The sequence below is a fragment of the Pongo abelii genome, chromosome 1, assembly GCF_028885655.2.
Source record: "Pongo abelii isolate AG06213 chromosome 1, NHGRI_mPonAbe1-v2.0_pri, whole genome shotgun sequence".
Lineage (NCBI taxonomy): Eukaryota > Metazoa > Chordata > Mammalia > Primates > Hominidae > Pongo > Pongo abelii.
The window spans coordinates 57127642-57149655 of NC_071985.2; the positions used below are offsets into that span (position 1 = coordinate 57127642).

Genomic DNA, 22014 nt, shown 5'->3' on the forward strand with positions numbered 1-22014 from the left:
GCATCTGGAATGTTCTTACCTTCTTTCTCCCCTGGTTGGGTTATGTTTGTTCTTCAAGATCCACCCTAACATCCCTTCCCTGTAAAAAAAAAAAAAAAAAAAGAAAAAAAAAAGGACAAAACAAACCAGCTACTATTATGATAAGTAAAAGTAAAAATGCAAGTTAAACATAGAACAAAAGCAAATCCAGTACTTTTCCCGGATGAACAAAGCCCATGTCTATTATAATGTATTATTTGAATAGCTTTTTTACTAAAAAAAAACTTCCAGGAAGTCTTAGAGTTTTTATTTGAGAAGTGAGGAGGCTGGTTTTTCTTTCATTCGAGTGACATAGAGAGAGTTCATTTGAAATGCTCCCTAAAATATTTGAAGTGGTCATACTCAGCTAGGTGGCTCCTAGCTGACATCTGACCCTGCTTATGAGTTTGACAGGAGAGGGAGGGAAGAGGATGTAAACATTAAATTCTAAAACATAATAAACATGACCAACAAAGTTTTCGAAATTAAAACAATTTGCTTACAATACACTGTTTCTTCCTATGTAAATAAATCAGCTCCCTAATCCTGCAAGCTTGACTCCTTTCTCAATCATCAAGTGTACCATATAGATCTTCCCTAAATGGGGACAATATTCCAAATTAAGGCATGGTTCCCATAGGTTTCTAAATTTGGTTCTTTTAGACTTAGATTGACATCCCCAGCCTAATCTACCAGTTATGGAAGTTTTATGGTAAGTTTATATAGCCAACTCTAAATTACAGCAAAATCCTTTTTGGATTAAAATTTCAATTTGAGAAGGTAAAATATTAAAAGTATGACAGTTCAGTCATTCAAATTATCAAATGAGATACATTAAGATGCTTCACCAATGCTTTTTCTTTTTCTTTTCTCTTCTTTTCTTCTCCCTCCCTCCCTTCCTCCTGTGCTCCCCTCCTCTCTCCCTCCCTCTTCCCATCTCCCTTTTCCTTTCCCTTTTCTCCCTCTCTCTTTCTGTCTTTTTCTTTTTGTCCTGTTTTCATATTCAAAGTAAAGGAGCCACTGAGGAGTATATACCAAGTCAAATATTTACTGTAGAGAAACATCCATAGAAGGTTTTGTATTTTGTCTCTATTTTTTGTAGGAAGGTTTCATTTAGTTTAGGCATGTAGTAAGATATAAAATTTTGCTATTGGGGTGATACAGCTTTAGCTTCAAGATACTGTTCTCAACAAAAAGGATAGAGTTATTTCTGTAGCTGACTGTTGATTTTTGTTTTATAGATGTTTTCATCCTAGTCTTGCAAAAATTCTATAGCTATATAAAATAATTTATATTGATGGCATTTTAAACCACCTTTTACTATGTTTTTTCCCTCACAAATTTTGTAGTTTTTTTATTTTCAACAATAGATTGTCAAAGATTCCTACTAGTGTAATACAGCCCATGTTTGCACACAGAAACAAAGAAACTTGAACTTCATTCCATGTAAGCTAAATGGGTAATTATGTAATTTTTATGAGACACCATTACATTTTCATCTTCATAGATTCATAGCTTTCTGGGATAGGCATATTGGAAAGTACCGCAAAACAAGCTTGAGAAAAGTAAATTTAAAAAAAACATTTTTGGCTTTTAGCCATGCTATTGTTTACTGCCATTGCTTTAGTATTACAAAAGAACATAGCCTGTGAACTGAAAATCAGATTGTCCAGTTGGATCAAATTTTTTAAATAGTAGATATCACTAGCTCTAAGTATATTCTGTGAATGATCTAACGAAACAGTCACATCATAACAAAAAGTGACAATAGGCCAGGCGTAGAGGCTCATGCCTGTAATCCCAGCATGTTGGGAGGCAGGTGGATCACTTGAGGTCAGGAGTTTGAGACCAGCCTGGCCAACATGGTGAAACCCCATCTCTACTAAAAATACAAAAATTAGCCAGGCGTGGTAGTGGGTGCCTGTAGTCCCAGCTACTTGGGAGGCTGAGACAGGAGAATCACTTGAACCCGGAAGGTGGAGGTTGTAGTGAGCTGAGATCATACCATTACACTCCAGCCTGGGTGACAGAGTGAGACTCCATCTCCAAAAAAAAAAAGTGACAATAAAAATAAAATTATATTTTCAAGTATTTTACATTATTTTGAATCTATGCAACCAGGATGACTTTTTTTTTTTTTTTGGTCAAAATGAAGAGGCTGCTTGTTTTGATCTTCTGTCCAAAATCAGATGGTTTTTGGCATTTTGTCAAGAGAAGAACCAGCAGCATTTATTGTATGACTGGTGAGTGTGTTAGACAGTTGCACTGCTTGCTCCTAACAGTCTTGAAGGCCTGGACTGTAACTAATGTGACAGTCCTTGGAAACTACTTGGGAAGCTGAGGCAGGGGTATCACTTGAGCCTGGGAGGTTGAGGCTGCAGTGAGCCATGATCACGCCATTGTACTCCAGCCTAGGCAAACTTGTCTCAAAAAACCAAACCAAAACAAAACACAAACAAACAAAATCTTGAAGAATTGCTTTAACTTTGAAAAGTGGAATGGGTTAGGAAAGCCATTTTAGAGAGTAGAGCATAACCAAAGGCTGTAGATAGTGAAGGCTTGGAATTATATAAGATAAGGTGAATAATCCAGTGTGACTTCAAGGTAGGAAGGATACCCAGAGTTGAGTAATGAGAGTTATGTCATGAAGGTTACACTGGGAGGGTTTTGAAGCCCAGAGGGAGACATTTGTACTTCATTTTATATGTCATGGGAAATGATGTGGCCGAATCTGTGTTTCAGAAGATGTTGTTTGTAGCTGTTCAGAGGATAAATTAAAGAGATGAGACTGGGAAGACAAAGAACATGTCATGTGAACTGGCAAACTATGAGAGCCTGTACTAGGACACGGGTAATAAAAAAGAGCAAGTGATGTTCTAACCACAGACACTGATTGTGGAAGAATGATTGGCAGAATTTGGTGATGGAATGAGTTGAGAGAGAGATAACTGATGATGATGATGCTTATTATCATGATTATTATCATCACTGGACTCCCAAGTTTCTCTTACAATATGACCTGATAAAGCAGGAATAAAGCATAATGTAGAACCAATTTAAACTCTGTCCCATGACAGCTCAAGAATAATTCTGTTTGTACCTGATCTGCATATTGCCCCTTACCATTGCTGTGTGCCTGATGACTGGGCCAGTCCACAGTGAGATTATCCATACATTAACTATATTTCTTTGTGATATGTGAGTGACTGATTATTGAATAAAATACAAAGCACAGGTGCACAGGGAGATAAGAGCTGTACAGGCTATTCAGGAATATGCATCATCTTGATGATTTTTCTGCTTTCTGTAGGTGAGCCCTACTTTGGAGTCTTTTTCCCTGCTTAGGTGACACTCAGGACTGTTGCAGACTTTAGTGATTTAGGAAATGCCTTCTGGTCGGTGGGTGGCAGTGTTACATAGAGGAAGGAGAATAGGTTGTAGTAGGATGACTTCTGGGCAATCCCTGGTAATGTGACTGTCCCTTAATTCCTAGGTTCCGAACCCTGGATTATAAAATCATCTTCAGAATCACTTGGGGCTTTCTTTTAAATATAGATTCCCATATCCTACCCTTTGGAGATTTGGTTCAGTCATTCTAGTATGGGACCCCCAAACAGGGATATGTGTGTGTTTTTTTAACATTCTAGATAATTTTGAGAGTTAACTAAAATTAGGAACTAGTGACTTAATCTTTCTGAGTCTCAGCTTTCATAGGATTGCTATGAATGTTAAATGAGAAAATATGTCTAGATTTTATGAACTTTAACTCACAATAAAATATATGCTGTTGATTAGATTACTTCTTGAAATAACTTTTCTATCCCTTTTTAAAAGATTTCAATTTCTTATTGAACATGAGATCATATTATATTTGTTTGATTTTGTGCCTTGTGATAGCAGAGAGAAAAATTATGAATTCTGTCCAAACTAATACATAAAATATAGTATTCACTAGATAATAGTTTTAGATATTAAAGAGATGGTAGAAAGAAGAATCTTAAATGAATTATTTATTTATTTTTAAAATCTGAGGAATAAATGCAAGTTTTTAAAAGTAGCAAGGACATGTAAACAGAAATTGCTTCTATATATTTTAATACAAAATCCACATTTATTATTAGCACCAGTGATTTAACTTACAAATATATTCTGACTCCCTGGTTTTAAGAGAAATAGCTTAAGTTAAATACACGGTTCATCTCTTCCAAAGTCAAAAACAATAAAACGAAATAACACCGACAAGCAATAGTAGCCATGGCAATTTGAAAACATGTACTTTAAATTAATGGGACTTCAATAGCTCAGTACAAACTATATAATAATATGTAGCATAGATGTCAGTTGACCTTGATTCTTACAGTCTGTTGTAATCAGTTTCATAGCCTTTAGTCACAGTTTCTGTGTAACTAGAGTTACCTGGCCTTCCCAGTTCTGAGGGGCTTTCTAACACAGAGCTCCACTGTTTTTTATGACAGTACCACAGTATCTTCTTCCTTCTGCGGTCTCTCTGTTTTTGTCTTGCTTATGCTTCTTCAACTCTGCGCCTGGATAACTTTCGTGTTAATCCATTCTGAGTCATTTGTTCTTCTTGGCCTGTCAAGACACCCAAAAAAGGCCAAGCTGTTCACCCAGGGAGCCATACTGGCACATTCCTTCTGCACTTGATACTATCTTTTAATTCCCTTCAGCCAGGGTCCAGTCACTTTAGGCTATTAGCCTGCAGGTCATTTAGAAGATTTAAGTAAATATCTGATTTGAGGAACCTGGGATAAGAGTCCTTTTCCATAAGAGTATATATGACTTTTTGTGCTTCATCAAAACACGTGGGGGTTGGTGCTTTCATCTTCTTGGCTGTAGATTCTCGAGTACGGTAGTCGATATTGATCTAAAAAAGAAAACCTTGTTAGCTAATATATACTTTTATTTACTGCAAATTTTATGATGTTACTGTGTTTTTTGAAGCACCTCAGAAAGTAATTTTAAGGCCTCATTTAAATCAATTCAAATATCTCTTAAATGCCTTTGTAAAATCAGCTCTATACTAGGTGTGAAGGAGATAAGAAATATTACAAAAATGTCTTTGTTCCAAATTTCCTCATGTATAGTTGGGAGAGGCAAAAGAAGCAGACATGAAAAATTTAAGTATCCACATAAGATGATCCATGTATCACAAAGAGTGATGTGGGCATTTAAGATTTACAGGAGGAGAAGGCTCTTTTTGTTGATATTTTCTGCTTGGACCAAGAATATTTATCTGGTAATACTGTTAATTGGAAATACTTTTGCTGCTGCAATTGTATACATTACGCTAATCTGCATTTTCTTATCCAAAACGAGAGTGCTCATTAAGGACTCCCTGACATGCAGTTCTGGTCAGTAACAATACCCTTAACCCTTCCCTCACCCTCATCACGGCAGCTGGTTTTGTAAAATCAATCTCTTCATTCTACTGTACTGAAACCTTCACCAATATAAAAAATTAGATTCTCATTGCACTGAACTACATTTATATACCTAAGTATGTGGAAGTAAAATTATATACCCCAAAATGATTTTATCTTGTTGTATATATTAAATGTTATTTCTGCGTATAGAGTCTCTTACGGAGAAACTGATGATGATAAGCTTAATACTCACTTGTTTAGCAGCATCTGAATGCACAAATGCTTTATATATCTCTTCTGCTTTGCAGGGCAAAAGATCAGACTCTGTTTTCTTATAGTCTTCACAAGCCAGCCAGAACTCAATATTCTCCTCACTGAATTCAGACTTTAGGAAACTTGCAAAGACATTTTGACCAGCTAAAAAGAAAGGAGGGGTGGGTGGGGAGATAATTAAATTAAATGAACAAACAAATAAATAATTTGAAGAAGAAATTTGTAAGAAAAATACAATTGCATCCTATTCATACGAAGGTAAGAGACAGCTACAGCTGAAATAGCTGTGTTATAGATTGTAGAGATGAGAAGTCATTTGAAATTTCTTCATTCATAGAAGAGGAATCTGGGGCCAGACAAACTCATTCACAGTCACATTGCTACTTGATGGTGGCTACCAAACTATGTTTTGCTTCTATCTGCTGTTTGAATTGAAATTCTGCTCCGCTGAATATAAAACCATCTTTTATATATGCCAAAGCTTAGCCAGAATAGAGAGTATTTTAGGGAAGCAAACACTGACAAAAGGCATTAACATCACAATAATTAGTAAATATAATTTCCACATCTAATTTATATTAGCCAGAAAATGTTAGGCCTATATATGATCTGTAGGCCTGATGTACTAATTATGTTTGCTAGCGTTTACTGAGACTTTTATATTGCATCATTTATGGTCCATATCTGTGCCATTTATTTGTTTAGCTGAATTATAAACAAAGTCAGCTGAGCTACAGTGAACGTGATTCCCAAGTGAAGCTCCTTAGGGTGTCTGTGGGGAGAAAACAATAATCTCACTCTTTAGAGATAGAGACCACACTGCTCATCTACACCTCTGAAAAAGGTCCTAATCTCAGTAGAATTGTAGAATTGTAATGCCCAAGACAAGGGGATGGCAAGCTGATTTGATTCTTTACCTTCTCTCATCAGAAAATCTCCACAAGACTATATGTGCTTAAAAATCCTTCTATCATATTTATGTCATAAAAACTATCATGTTATAATAATGCAATTATTTATGTTATGTATCTCAACCACCTTCAAGGCAGTAAGAGACTGTCTTTGATTTTGAATCCTTGGTACCTCTACAATGTCCTCTACGTAAGGGTGAGATGAATGATGAATGTATGAAAGATAATTGAATTAATTGAATGAATGAATCATACTTGTTACATCCAAGTGTAGAAAAATACATTCTTTAGGCAGATTTCAAAATGGCAATGTACATGTTAAAATATTTGGCTTACTTTTAAAATTTTTACATATCAGAATCCCAGCACAATGTTTAATTTTATCTCCATAATGACCTATGAAAATATCTAATTGTCTTGGCAAATTTGTCTAAAAGGAGTTGGCAGAATTGAGTGCTAAGTCAGCATTATTAAGAGGCATACTATGCTGAAGTCATCAGTAACTACAGACAAACTAGAATACAACTTTTTGCATACTTTCCTACCCAGAATACTATCTTTAGTGAAGCCATTCAATTTTTTAGAGTATTGAGCTGAACCCAGAAACATTCAATAGTTATACTTACTTTGGTTGGCAAGAAGTTTTTCCAGAGATTGAGACCATTGCATTACTTCAGCAGCAGAAAGTCTGCAGGGGACAAAATGTATATACATTAGTCAATTTTTAAAATGTAAGCATAAAAGAAATAAGAATGGCCGTTACACTTTGATAACTTCACAAACTAAATCTGTAGTTCTAATAAATATGTTAAAATTTATTCACAAAGTGCAAAACTTCCCTTAGAGTTACTATAGTTATGGAAAAAAAACCTGCCAATAAAGTTTGAAAAAAATCCAAATAGATAAAGTCCAATATGTGTGTGCACACATTTGTATTCAATTTACATTGGTACTGATACAGTCTAATTTTATTTGGCATGTTACTTAAAAGAAATGAAGTCTACTGTGCGCAGTATTTATCCCTTGCTGGGATATAGAGATAATGCATAGGCTTCTCTTGTAAATGATAATGATAGTTTAGCATATTAGTGTACTTACACATCCTTGGACTTGGAAGATTTCATTCCAGATTCCAGATGTGGGATCATAGATCTCAGGTATGCTTTCATATCCATTCCACTACAAAAGACATAAAAGTGAATATTCATATTTCTTCAGAATTCATTTTATTTGTAAAAAGACATAGAATAAATTTCTCTAAGGAATAAGGCAATACTAAAAATGGTTGATACAACATTTTGCTATCTTCGGATAGAGCCCATTTTTATGAGCCCATGTAGGGAAAAACTCCTACCCAATTTAATGCCATATCAAGATTTATTTTTTAATACAGCTGAATATTACTTATTATTCACAACAGGCAATTAACTCCTCTGATCTGGCTAAACTAAATGCTCACATTCTCTTCCATTCATTCTCAATCCTTCTGCCATTAGAGATAACTTGTTAAAATTCACAAAGTGAGACTCTGAACAAACTTACAAAGTCTTTGGCCTCCTTTTTTGCATTTTGTCGTCTAGAAGTGAATGAGTGGTTCCTTTCAATTCCTTTGGGTTAGCAGAGAAGAACATTCCTGGCATTTTGTCTAGCTTTGGAGTGGAGATGGCTGCTGCGCGCATGGTGCTCTTAGCAAATATGCGCTAGTCAACGTCTCTGCTGCTTTATATAGTAGAGCAGACAGGCACTTGCTGTTTAAAGGAGTCTGTTTATCAAGTGATGTTACCACAGACACTGGAAGTTCCCCCTTTCTTGGTGTGCTGTGACGTGTATCTTGAAAAAAAAAAAAAGCATACAGTGGTGTCTTGTGGTTGAAACTTAACCAAACGAGAACAGGTCACTTGATTAGAAAGAAAGAAAATTAAACATACAGAGGTACACACACATATGTCACATGTCTAAAGCATTAACAGCATCAGTCTTTGGTTCTGGAGGATATTTGTTTATTTTAAAAAAGTTGCACGTTTCAATAAACTGTTTCATTTGGCATATTAATTTATCATATAGAAACTCACATAGAAATTCATCACATAGAGTTGTATCTTACTCAATGCTTTGGATAGTCCTTGACTGTAAAATTCATCTGATCAAAATATTTTAAGAGTTCTTTTCTTTTCTGCAGGAAGCAGTGCAAAGTAAACAAATAATTTTTGTTTAATTATTTTGCACATATCTGATAGGAGGGAAAGTTATAAGAGGCTATCTTCACATTTTCCCACTCCAATTCTCATCCCTTATTTCCATGGCAGGAAATTTCCATGTTAATATTTTCCAAGGTGTGTGCTAGACATCGACTGGCAATACATAGGATGATTTTAAGGGGTGCATGGCTTTTAATATTATTTTCATATTTATTAAGAATATAACTAGTATATCGAACTTTGATTTTTGCATATTTTGCATATTAGGAAAAAATAAAGTTTAATTAAAACAAATCATAAATAAATGTTTAATTGTATACAAATATGACATAATTTGTAAACCTACTGATACTAAGGTCACAGTATCAGAGGAAAAACTGCTCAAGGTAAAATAAAAGTCTATTTGGATAGACCAATAATGTGTACTTCTTAAGTAATGATCTTTCACATTTTGGCAGTATCTCTGGAGAGATAACAGTTTTAGCTTTAATTGAGATTAAAGTTTAAAAGACAAACAAAACTCAAGGAACTAGATGACTAATCATTTATAAGGATAGAGAAGTTAGTAAAATATAAGCTTTCAAGAGTTTATATAACAAGTGTGGCTTATCTATAGAGTACCCAGTTTAACTTAAGCCTCCTTGGATTTTACCCCTGAAAGGACAATACTTTCCTTTAAAAGGACGAAAAGGCATTTACTTAGTGAAGCTTCTGATGGTATTAGGTAAAGCTGATAAAAGGGAGGGGAGTATTAATTTTTCTGTTCTGATTCTATCATCAGGATAAAGAATATTTGAAGAAAACACATTTACAATATTATAAAATTCACTTATACACAGTCATTAACTTCACTATAATGAGCTCATTATATTGTATGTAACAAGCATCATTTTATGTTGGGAAGATAACATAAGGCATTAAGAAAGATAACTAGTGAGATGAGCTGGCCACTTTGGAAGTGACCCTAATGAAACCAATGAAGCTCAAAGACAGATGACATAAAGGCATTTGGTTGTATACTTCCTGTGGTTCAGTCCATACTTAATTTCCTGTTAAAATCTTCAACATTGCTCATGTTTGTTGATCTAGTATCCTCTCACTCCTCTAGATAATTGTGAGTAAGTTATGTTAGAGTAAAATGATTTAAAAATTATTTTTAACAGCCCACTATTATTATCATCCAAATATACTGACAGTTTCCAAAGAACAAGAGCAGCAGCAAAAGTTATGGAGCCAAGTAAGTTTGGGAAATGTTGGGCTCCTAACTTGTTAAAGAAATAAACCCTCTTTAGATAGGGAAAATAGTTTTTTGAAATAGTGTTTTCTTTTGACACTACGTTAAGAAACTCTGGTCTGAGATCAAAATAAGTTTTTGCCTGTAGTGTATTTAGGAACTGCTCTGATGCTCCCAACATTTTGCTACCCCTATTCCAATATACATTTTGAAGCGCAAGCATTTACAAGTGCATGCTTCCACACTTGAATAGAAATATAAACTCTTGAAAGAGGGAGTCCTTTCAAAATTCCTGTATCACAATTGGCTGATGAGGTCACCTTAGTCATGCAATAAAGCAGCTGCTCTCTCAGAGGCTGTTTGCTCATCCATCCAAAGTCTGTGTATTCCAGAACAAGGCAAATTTGGTCAAGTTGTATCAGCAAGTGTTGACAAGTGCATGGCAGGGCATTGAAAGTTCCCTATTAATTTTAAAGAGAGTGCCACTATCTGGCCCCTCTTTGTAAACTTCACTAAGAAAAGATAAACTGTCAAATTGTAACTTTATTGAATCAATGACTTTGGTTGAAATAGTAGAGGATTTCAAAAACGTCAGTAGAAGAAACAGTGGGTCTCACAATCTGGGTTTCATTTTTCCCTCTTTGAAACTGCGCTAAAATGTCTAGGTTGGAGTGTCTAGGAAAAGGAATACTTCATGTAGTCTTAGTGTTATATCTTTTTTTAAAGAAAAATTAATGGACTTCATTTTTAGGGAAGTTTTAGGTTTACAGTAAAATTGAGTGGAAAGTACAGAGTTCCCACATACTCCCCACCTTTCACCTTGCCTCCAGCTCCACAACCAGCACCATCCCTCGTTAGTGTGAAATATTTGTTACAATTGATGAACCTACAGGGACACAGCATTATCATCTAAAATCTATAGTTTACATTAGAGTTCACTCTTGGTGCTGTACATTCCATGAGTTTGACAACAGTATCATGATATGTATCCATCATTATAGTACCATACAGGATACTTTTCCTTCCCTAAAAATCCCAGTGTTATATTTTAAAATACCTAGGAGATTGGTTCAGTAAGACATTTCAGATTATGGCCGTTGATATTGATAGAAAAAATAAGGAAAATTTTAATCTTTGCTGAACTGATTTCAATTGAAACATTTGGTTTCAATTACTCCAATTACTGGAATACTAATAGGGAGTGCTTTCCTTAAACCTGATGTTGTTTGAACTTTTAAAATGTTGCTAAAATCTTGTTGTAGATATTAGAATTGTGAGACAAGGGGTAACGATGAGTATAATATTCTATTTTAAAATAAAAATGTATCCATACTGGAAAAGTCAGTGACATGGAAAGATAGCTTGATCCATTGAAACAAAATGTTTTGATTCAGCAAACCTTAATTGCATCCCTACAGTGTATCACACATAAAGTACTGCAGATACAAAGATGAATTAATCTCTATCTTAAGGGGTTCACTGTGTAGTGGGGCTGACAGATATTTGTGAGAGGTGCCATCAGAGAGGAATGTACAGAGAAAAGAACACAGTGGAGTAATTATCTCTGGAAGTATGGGAAAGGAAGCAAAGTACTGCTGTCTTTACTATAAAATCAACATGTATCTATTCTTCGCTTGTTTCTGCATTTGTATTTAGCATCCCTTGGAAAGTTCAAATGGCTGCAATGGAGAAATGGTCTCTAGCAAGAGACCAGTTTTATGTTGAAGGATCATGGAAAAATGGATCCCATATGTACTCATAAAGCTTTGCAAACTTTCAAAAGGACTCTGAATGACTTTGTTGAATTAGCATAACCACTCAGAGCTTCCTGGGTCTTCAAGGTTTATAGGTAAGGCTACTAAAAGTGTTTCAGCTAAATTTCATAGAGTTTATTTGAAAATTTGAAAAAGCTGCAACAAAAGAGAGTTTAGAAGGATTTTTCTCTGTGTGTGTATAGAGGGTTGGTGAAAACTTTATATCACGTATGAATGAAAAGATTAAACATTTTAGACTTGCTTATGATTTTGTTATGAAGAAATATGATGGGTTTTAATAAGAGCAAATATATGCAACACACTAAACTTCAATGATCTCAGTAAGTGCAACTGAGCAAGATAAGAATCTAGTTTCTTTTTCTCACTCTGCTCTAATCTTTCAGTCAACACTGACTGCCTCCTTTCTATAATTTGAGAATTTACAAGAAAATAGTATGTGGGACCTTCAGTGAACTGAGCTTATGTGATTCAATAAGCCTTATTCACCCGAAATCTAATTTTACCAGTTAAGTTCTTGATAATAGGCCCATGTTCCAAGACATTCTTGAAAGCACTGAGGAAATCTTTTGATAATATTATCTCTGGTATATTTATTCCATATTGGATTTATTTTCATTTAATGTCACACTATCACTTATAATCCTTTCAACAAGAGAGTAGTTATGTCTGACTCTAGACTGTGCTTTGCAAATAAAATTTCGTAAGTATGGAAGGAGGTGCCTTATTCCCAAACCCAAATAAATGGAGAGCTATGCTAAATGAACACTGACACATTATTTGGAGTTGGGATAGAATGTTCTGTTACATAACAATGACATAAATGCAAAAATGATGGAAGTGCTCAAATATCTGCATGCAGAGGATTTGGAAAGGAAGGTGATATAGTTTGGATCTGTGTTCTTTCTAAATTTCATGTTGAATTGTAATTCCCAGTGTTTGAGATGGGGCCTGGTGGGAGGTTATTGGATCATGGGGGAGAATCCCTCATAGCTTGGTGCTGTCTTCACAATGGTGAGTAAGTTCTCTTGAGACCTGATTGTTTAAAAGAGTGCGGCCCCTGTCTCCCACAACTATCTCTCTTGCTCCTGCCATGTGAGACACCTGTTCCCCCTTCATCTTCTGCCATGATTGGAAGCTTCCTGAGGACTCCCCAGAAGCAGATGCCAGCTCTATGCTTCTTGTGCAAGCTACAGAACCGTGAGCCAATGAAACCACTTTTCTTTAAATAAATTACTTAGTCTTAGGTATTTCTTTATAGTAATACAAGAATGGCCTAGTACAGAAAATTGGTACTGAGGAGGGGGGATCTGTTATAAAGTTACTTGAAATGTGGAAGGAGCTTTGGAACTGGGTAACAAGCAGAGGTTGGAAGAGTTTGGAGGGCTCAGAAAAGGATGAGAAGATGATGGAAAATTTAGAATTTATTAGAGACTGGTTAAATGGTCATGATCAAAATGCTGATAGTGATATGGACAATGAAGTCCAGGCTGAGGAGGTTGCAGATGGCAATGAGGATCTTACTGGAAACTGAAGCAAAGGTCATGCATGTTATGCCTTAGCAAAGAGCCTGGCTGCACTGTGCCCCTGCCCTAAGGACCTGTGGTAGTTTGAATTTCAGAGTGATGATTTAGAGTATCTGGCAGAAGAAATTTCTAAGCAGCAAAGTGTTCAAGATGGGGCCTGGCTGCTTCTAACAACCTACACTTATATGTAAAAGCAAAGAAATGACTTAAAGTTGGAAGTTCTATTTAAAAGGGAAGCAGAGAAAAAAAGTTTGGAAAATTTCCAGCCTAGCCATGCGACAGAGAATGAAAAAGCTTTTGTGGGAGAGGAATTCAAGCAGGCTGTGGAGCAACCATTTGCTAGAGATACTTGGAAAAGGGAGCCAAGTGCTAACATCCCAGACAATGGGGGAAAGGCCTCAAAGGCATTTCGAGGCCTTCAGGGCAGTCCCTCCCATCACAGGCCTAGAGGCCTAGGAGAATGGTTTTGTGGGCTTGGCCCAGGGCTCCACTGCTAGGTACAGCCTCAGGACACTGTTGTCTGCATCCTGGTAGCTCTGGCTTCAGACTCAGCTCAAAGGGTCTCAGATACAGCTAGGGCTGCTGCCTCAGAAGATGCAAGCTATAAAACTTGGCAGCTTCCATGTGTTGTTAAGCTTGTAGGCACAGAGAGTGCAAGAGTGAATGAGGCTTGGCAGCCTCCACCTAGATTTCAGAGGGTGTGCAAGAAAGCCTGGGTAGCCAGGCAGAAGCCTGCTTCAGGAGCAGAGTCCTCACAGAGAACCTCTACTAGGGCAATGTGGAGAGAAAATGTGGCTTTGGAGCCCTCACACAGAGTCCCCACTGGGGCACTGACGGGTGAAGCTGTGAGGAGGGGCCCACCATCCTCCAGATCCCAGAATGGTAGAGCCACTGGCAGCTTGTACCCTGTGCCTGGAAAAGCCACAGGCTTTCAGTTCCAACCTGTGAGAGCAGCTACTTGGGCTGCACCCTAAAAATCCACAGGGCATTGGGAGTCTACCCCTTGCTCCATTGTGCCTTCCATGTGGGACATGGAGTCAAAGGAGATAATTTTGGAGCTTTAAGATTTAAAGACTGCCCTGCTGGGTTCTGGACTTTGATGGAGCATGTAGCCCCCTTTTTTGGCCGATTTTTCCCTTTTGGAATGAGAATGTTTACCTAATGCTTGTACCCCCATTGTGTCTTAGAAGTAAGTAACTTGTTTTTTATTTTATAAGCTCATAAGGGGAAGGGACTTGACTTGTCTCAGATGAGACTTTGGACTTTGAATTTCTGAGTTAATGCTGAAATGTGTTAAGACTTTGGGGGACTATTGGGAAGGGACACTTGTATTTTGCAATGTGAGAAGAAACTGAGGCTTGAGGGGCAAGGGGCAGAATTGATATAGTTTGGATATGTGTCCCCTCTAAATCTCTTGTTGAATTGTAATCTCCAGTGTTGGAGGTGGGACCTAGTAGGAGGTGACTGGCTCATGGGGGAGGATCTTCATGATGGTGAGTGAGTTCTCTCAAGATCTGGTTGTTTAAAAGACTATGGCACCTCCCTCCCCACAACTCTCTCTCTCTTGCTCCTGCTGGCACCATGTGAGACACTTGCTCCCCTGTCACCTCCTGCCATGATTGGAAGCTTCCTGAGGCCTACCCAGAAGCAGATGCCAGTGCTATGCCTCCTGTATAGCCTGCAGAACCATGAGCCAATTAAATTTCTTTTTTTAAAAAATAAATTACTTAGTACCAGGTATTTCTTTATAGCAATGCAAGAATGGCCTAATACAGAGGTATGTTTTAAATATTAGAGAGCAACTTCAATAAATGACTGTTAACTTTCCAAGTTTCTAATAACACTATTCCAGCAATTTTATTTGCTTTTGCTCTTACTAAACATCGAGGTGGCTAACAATAGAGACTTATTTGCTTTGCTTTTCCTCATTCATTATATAAGTTTCTTAAAAAAATCTCTCAAGGTTTCCTGACATGTTCTGTTCTTTCCAAAACCATGCCAGTTATTGCTGACAAACACATTAACTCTACTTTCTTCATGTCCTTTCTAATGCTTTGCTTTTATGTCTATTTACATATATCTGTATATATAAAGTGTATATATTTATATAATATGTGTATATAATATATATACCTATATATTTTATTATTATTATTTTACTAAATATTGGTGTCAGACTTACTGGACATTTGTTTCTAGTAATAATCTTCCTACTTGAGAAAGTAGCTCTAAGTCAACAGATAGTGTCCATGCTTAGCAGTATACTACTATTATTGTGAGTACAAGTGGTCTGTGGTGTTCCACTGTTTTCTGTGTCTGTTCTGTTTTTTTTTTTATTAAGCCTTGTCTGCCATCTTATTTTTATTCTATTTAAAAAAATAAATGAAAGGCTTTGATTCTGTTGAATCTCAGTGACATGTTCATCTTGCTGCTTTGAAATCTCACATTTCAAAGGACTGTGAGTCAATTCTCACAGCTATACCTTTTCCTGCTGTGTGAGTTTCATCAAATCAGCTAACTTCTTTTCAGTTTTCTTTGTGTAGAAGTCAAAGGCGATCATCAGCAACTTGCAGCTATGGTAGTGGCATGGGAAGATCTCCTTTTGAAATTCTATACTGATCAAAACTAACCCCAGAGAAATTAAGATTTAGACAGAATTTGCCATAGCTAGGATGTTTTCCATTTTTCTTATGATGTTAGAGCTCTTTGCCTAGACTTCTTCCTAAAATTTAGTAAATTTGGCAATCCACCTATTCCAAATGCAGGGCCCCTCTTAGCATTGCAACTCTGCATTCACTGGGCCAGTCTTCCAGATTGCTTCTTTCCCTATCAATATTTACTTGTCTTGGATTTCCTTTTTTATTTAGTTAGTTGATTTCTGTAAATTAATATGTTAATCAAATGTATAAATGTATGTTCAGATGTTAATGTCACAGACTATTCCTTCCAACTCCAATTTAATTTTCCTGCTTTTTCTTAGATACTCATAGCTGGATGTTGATCCCTCCCAGCTGCAGATCTTATCCAGCTCCCTCCTGTTGTGGAGGCATATTGAGTTGTCTGTTGTTCTAGATAGGATTTTCATAGTTGCAAGTGTCAGCAGCCCCATATTGACCATTAATTAGCTTAGGTAAATAGGAAGATAACTGGAATACCCTTGGGTACCTTAAGTAATAAAAGGAAATGTTGAACAACTAATCAAAGATCTGCTAAGACTGAACTAGGGGGTAGGGGACTTAGAATGCTTGTAAGTTGTGAATTTGCTATAGACCAGAGTCAGCTACAAATTGGGGAAACAAGACTGTCAGCAACTTTTGAAGCTTATATTTTGCACTTCTAAAGGCAGCAGAATCCTGAAGCGTAAACAATCTCTTCTTACCCCTGTTTTTTCCTCCTGTGTGTTTTGTCTTGCCTATTTTTTTTATTGTGTTATGAAAACAGAAAACCAGGGCAATATATTTGGTAGGAACTCAAAGATAGAACAAACTCATAATCTTGTTTTATGTTTTGTTTCAGATGCTATGGAAGATCAGAAAATATAAATTTATGAACTGCTATAAACTGTTATTTTCTTTGTGAAGATCAGGTAACTTTTGTCTTCTCTTTGTAGTCACTACAATGTTTTAAGCTCTATTTCATCTGAAGTTGATGTTTTATTTGTGACTTTGTGGCTTATCCCCATAATGGTTCTCTTAAGACCAGGCTCTTAGTTGCAACAGGAAGATCTTAACATACCAAAAACAGTGTATAGAAACATTAAGAGGCCTATTTTGTGTGGGAGTTTGTTCCATTTTTCTAGCCTGGGGTTTCCTTTCTCACATTTTGCTTAGGCAAGGTTGAGGCATCTCTGTTGCCCCATGTGAAAGGGTGAGAAATACAGACAAAGTGTGGCAATTAGTAATGCTTGCACTAAAGGAGGGCAGGAGGTTGATATGTGCGTGAAAGAGGGGAAGTGAGGCCAGAATGGAATAAGGATTGGAAATGTCATGGTGGGGCTGAGAACGTCCGGACAATCTCTGAAACTGATCTGTCCCTCTCCTGACTTCATTGTTCACTGTAGAACAACTGTTGATTGATTCTCAACAAGACTGAAACCACTGCAGAATACAGCAGTTGTATCAGGAATTATGTGACCCTCTTCAATCCTGGAAATCACATCCTTTAACCTTGCAGATGGTCACATTTCATAATTTCTCTTTTATATTTTTAGATGAATCATTATACACCATTCATGGAAAATTAAAAGCTGCTGAGAAGACCTAAAAATTATCAGTCCATTAGGATTTTCCCTCTTTATACAGAATTTCCCCTGATTTGGGGCAGTTTCCAAGACAGTAGAATAATACCATAGAAAATGTCACAATTTCACTTCTCTTTTATGAGAAAATTTGTGTGTTTTACACAAAAGATCACTTCGAAAGTAATCATGAAATAGATTTGAAACATTGAGGCTTTCTCTCTCTTTGTCTCTCTCTCTGCCTCTTTCTCTCTCTCTTCTTTCTGGCAGAAACCATACCTAACTTTCAAATCAAATATCAGTGGGTCTAGAGAAGGAAGGCCTGGGAAGCTGTGGATAGCTCTAAAACCATTTGATTGCACAACTGCTATGAGATGAGGGTATGACAAAGGTGTTTGTAATCTCATAGAAAGTTGAATAAAAGTACCTATGATTACATCAAATTAAAGTCTATTTTAGCCATGCCTAATCCAATATAACACTTGATATTAACCAATGGTTAACCAATAATTAACCAATGATTAAAACTATGCCCCGCACTGTGTAGTAAGAAGGACATTATCCAGGCTTTTTTCTTTCTCAGAAACACTGTTCGGTTTCCTCTTTCTACTTCTTTAGTATGCCTTTTCTGCCAAAACCCTTGTATTTTCGTACCTGAACAATTTTTCTTCTTTCCCCTTCCTTCTTTCTCTCCCCCATCCACCCTCCCTTCCTTCTTCCTTCCTCCCTCCCTCCCTTCTCCCCCTTCTTCCTTCCTTCTGCTGCTCTCCCTCCCTCTCTTTCTTTCCTTTCCTAGACAATTTCACTGTGAAACCTTTACCTTTGTTAACAGTTTACCTTTGTGAAATTAGAAGAAAAAATAGGTCACCTCAATGAGTAGTTCAACTCTTGGGGGCTTCTGAGGACTGTCTCCCATGGTCAAGTACAATCTATAATCTTTCAGTCATAATCTACAAACAAAGCAAAATTTTTCTGAACAAATGTTTCACATTATTTTAACAGATCAGAATGAGGAATGACTTTGTTGAGACATATTTAAGGGAAATTGAAACTAAGGTTAGTTTTTGTATGCTAAGAATTAGAGTTCAGTAGGAAAAAACTAAGGTGTTTTCAAAACATTTTTAAAGTATATTTTTGAGCAGGGGTCATTTTTGCATATAAATTCAATACCCCAACAGAAGAGGCCTCTCCAAACCGGTTCCAGATGCTAATGTCATTGTCTCTTTATTAAGTTAATAGACTATGAAAAAATACTTATTTTTAAACATGTATTTCTGGAAGACCTCTCAATTTTACCCAAAGTAAAAAAATCAAAATTCTTATAATGGTCTGTGGGGCCTGACATTATTTAATTCCTGACTCCTCTGGCCTAAGCATCGTTTACTCTTCTCTCCCCTCATTCACCTCCAGCCTCACTGGCTCCCTGGCTGCTTCTCAACCTGTCAGGCTCATTCTTGCCTTTGGGGTCTTCCACTGGCTGTTCCTTTTGCCTGGAATATCCCCAGATATCTATTTGGCCAGTTCCTTCACTTCCTTCACGTTTTTGGTCAGATGCTGTCTTGTCAATGAGGCCTTCTGCAACCACTATAATTAGAATTGCAGTTGGCCCTCTCCTTATCCTGTTACCACCTATCTTCATCTGCTTTCCCCCTCATTCTACTTAATAACTTCTAACCCACTATTTAATTCAATATATTATGTTTATGTTAGTTTTCTGCCTCTTCCCCATTATAATGAAGTATCTATGAGGGCAAGGATCTTTCTCTGTTTTGCTTAAATGTCTGGAATAGTACCTGGCCCATAGAAGGTACTAAAAAATCTTGTTGAATAAAGGGGTTAAGGGCTGGGGCTTACATTAATTTGTTCAACAATTTAACAAACATTTAGTAAATGCTTATTTTCTGCTAGTCACTCTGATAGATAAAAGAATCCAGAGATGAGTCTTATTTTGGAGAGAGAAAAATGAATGGAAAAAAGCCAAAACAACAACAACAACAAAAAACATGTATTATGTACAATTCTGGGCATTGTGGGAGGACATAAGGTGGTGCATAACCCAGTACAAGCAGGGTCATAAAGGATTCATTAATTTTATTTACTCAACAAATAATACTTCCTATGTGCTAATTATGCTTCCAGGCACTTTAAAAGAGGGCAGGTTCAACCAGCTTGTGTTCTTTGCCCTTTGCCCTTTCCCCTACTTCCCTTTGTCTGAGAAGCCATCTTGCCTACCATGTGGTTTCAAAAGGGCAAATGCCAGAGTCCAAGGCTAGCTGAACAGAAATATAGAAAGATTTGAGTTCCTGATGAAATCATGAAGCCACAGTTCCAGCTTGATTGGCCGATCTCCAGATTTCTTGTACGTGAGAAAAGAAAGGATCAAACTTTTACCACTATGACTTGACTTACCATCTTTGAGAGGTATTGTTTGGCACCCAGCAATAAAAGGGAAGGAAATCAGCATACCTTAAATTATCTCCACTCTTCTCTGTCCAGTTTTAGTTAGTTGGAGCATCATTTCTGTATGATTGGAATATGAAAGGTTGAGGCAATGAAAAGCCTGCCCAGTTTTTTTTCTAATTGCTTCCTCCAGCAATTGTGCATGTAGGCTTCTTTCCACAAAGTCAGCAAGGGGCAGCTGAGTGGAGTGACGGAGATTTCATTCAGCTTTTTAAGGCAAGGCCTCTACCCTCCCGTGCAGCAAAAGCACAAAGCAGTTATCCTGCATAGAAAGCTCTCTGTGTGTTCGGGACTATTTTGTTTTATTTTATTTTTAGAGACAGGATCTGGCCCTGTCACTCAGGCTGGAGTGCACTGGCATGATCACAGCTGACTATAGCCTTGAACTCCTGGGCTCAAGGGATCCTCCTGCCTCAGCCTTCTGAGTAGCTAGGATTACAGGCACATACCACCATTCCTTATTATTATTATTTTTTTAGACTTATATTGATATGGTTTTGATTGTTGCCCAGGCTGGTCTTGAACTCCTGGCCACAAGTGATCCTCCTGCTTCCTTCATCTCCCAAAGTTCTGGGAATACAGGCATGAGCAACCACACCAAGGTAGGACTAGTCTAGATTCTAATACAACATCAACCCATGTGCCCCACAAAGGCTCTGCTGATATCTATTTTCCCTTGTAGAGTTTTATCTGCACAGTCTAAAACCCCACTTTCTGCCTATGCCTGCATGTGGCTAATGTTTCCAGAAAAGCAAATGTCAGTGATCTAAGTCCACCTATGAAGGGATCTTCCCTTTTTGAATTTTACTTCATCTAATTTTCTTTGCTTCTCTAGCTGTCTGATGTCCTCAACAATATGACATTTTGGTAATTAGTTTGTTTTAATTTTCCAAGTCCTACCACTTCCTCTTATATCCTTCTCAGAAACAGTATTCTGAACTCATAGATTTAGTGAAAGTTTGGATATAATCTGGGATTCTAAACTGAAGTGATTTTCTCTTGAGCCCCTAGAAGAAGGATATGCAGGCAGTGCTCTCTTGTAGCTCTGACAGGCAATAGTGCCTTTACTACTGTACTGTTATTTTGAAAAAGCACTGCTTACTGTTTTCATATTACTTGCAGTGTTTTTTAAAAAATGTGAAAACAATACAGTCATGCTTAAATAGAACAAATGTAAAAAAGAAGGCAAGCAAAGTCATCCTGAGTGTCATGTTGAGCTTACCTTTCCATCCACGTGCTAAGGACCCAAGTCACATGTGTCTGGCTATTACAATTCACTTTTTTCTTATACACCCCTACCAGATCCAGAGAAAATGGATCATATTGAGCAGTCTGACTAGGAAGACGATAGAACTTCATTTTTAGAGCAATCTTATGAGGTATGCACAATTACTCATATCTTAGATAAGGAAATGGAGGCTCAAAGGGATAAAGAAACTTACCTAAGATCACATAGAAAATACATGGTGGTTAACAGAGAACAGAGAATTTTCCTCACCCATGATCAGGCTCTGCCTGCTTTTGTTTCTCTGAACGGCAGTATAGCCCTGTCTTGAGAAACTGTCTTTCTTCCCTTTGCTAGTGGTCTAATCCATTGTGTCTGCTCCTAGCTCTGACTTCATCCCCCCAACTCTCTGGAGGCCTAGTTGTGCCTTCCCTCCTGCAAGGCCTTATTGGAAGAAAAAGTCTCCATTTCCCTTAGTTCCACTTTCATTTGTACCCTTTTCCCCTTTAAAGGAAAACAAAACAAGCAAGTAGAAAAAAATCACCATTAACATTTCAAGAACAAAAGAAATCCCAAATCTCCTACCTAAAGCATTTTTTTCCTTTCTGTTGTGTGTGATAGGACATTTTATATTCCAGTAGTTAAGATTTCTCTTTTAATCTATACAATTTTAGGTTTTCATATATTGTGGCTCTGCCTCTAATTTTCTTTTTAATTATAGCAAATGGGACACACAGATACACACACGGTCTATCCTCTCTTTTGGAGTTTTGTCA

At 37.0% G+C, this 22014-nt stretch overlaps 1 protein-coding gene across 1 annotated transcript; it reads right to left on the reverse strand.

Moving 5' to 3' along the window:
* Positions 1 to 4013: 4013 nt before the first annotated feature.
* On the reverse strand, positions 4014 to 8323 carry RGS1 (regulator of G protein signaling 1). Its single transcript, XM_002809682.3, has 5 exons — positions 8129 to 8323; positions 7685 to 7765; positions 7213 to 7274; positions 5656 to 5819; positions 4014 to 4903 (listed from the first exon to the last, which is right to left on the reverse strand). Exons 1-5 carry the CDS (start codon positions 8263 to 8265, stop codon positions 4718 to 4720), a joined length of 630 nt encoding a protein of 209 aa, XP_002809728.2. The 5' UTR covers positions 8266 to 8323; the 3' UTR covers positions 4014 to 4717.
* Positions 8324 to 22014: the final 13691 nt, after the last annotated feature.

Bases quoted from the DNA above. Each gene is read 5' to 3' on its own strand.
- RGS1 (XM_002809682.3), bottom strand. From the start codon at position 8,265: ATGCGCGCAGCAGCCATCTCCACTCCAAAGCTAGACAAAATGCCAGGA. The intron at 7,275-7,684 runs GTAAGTACACTA...TGTCCCCTGCAG, and splicing joins TCTTCCAAGTCCAAGGATGT to ACTTTCTGCTGCTGAAGTAA. The intron at 4,904-5,655 runs GTGAGTATTAAG...TTTCTTTTTTAG, and splicing joins ATTCAGATGCTGCTAAACAA to ATCAATATCGACTACCGTAC.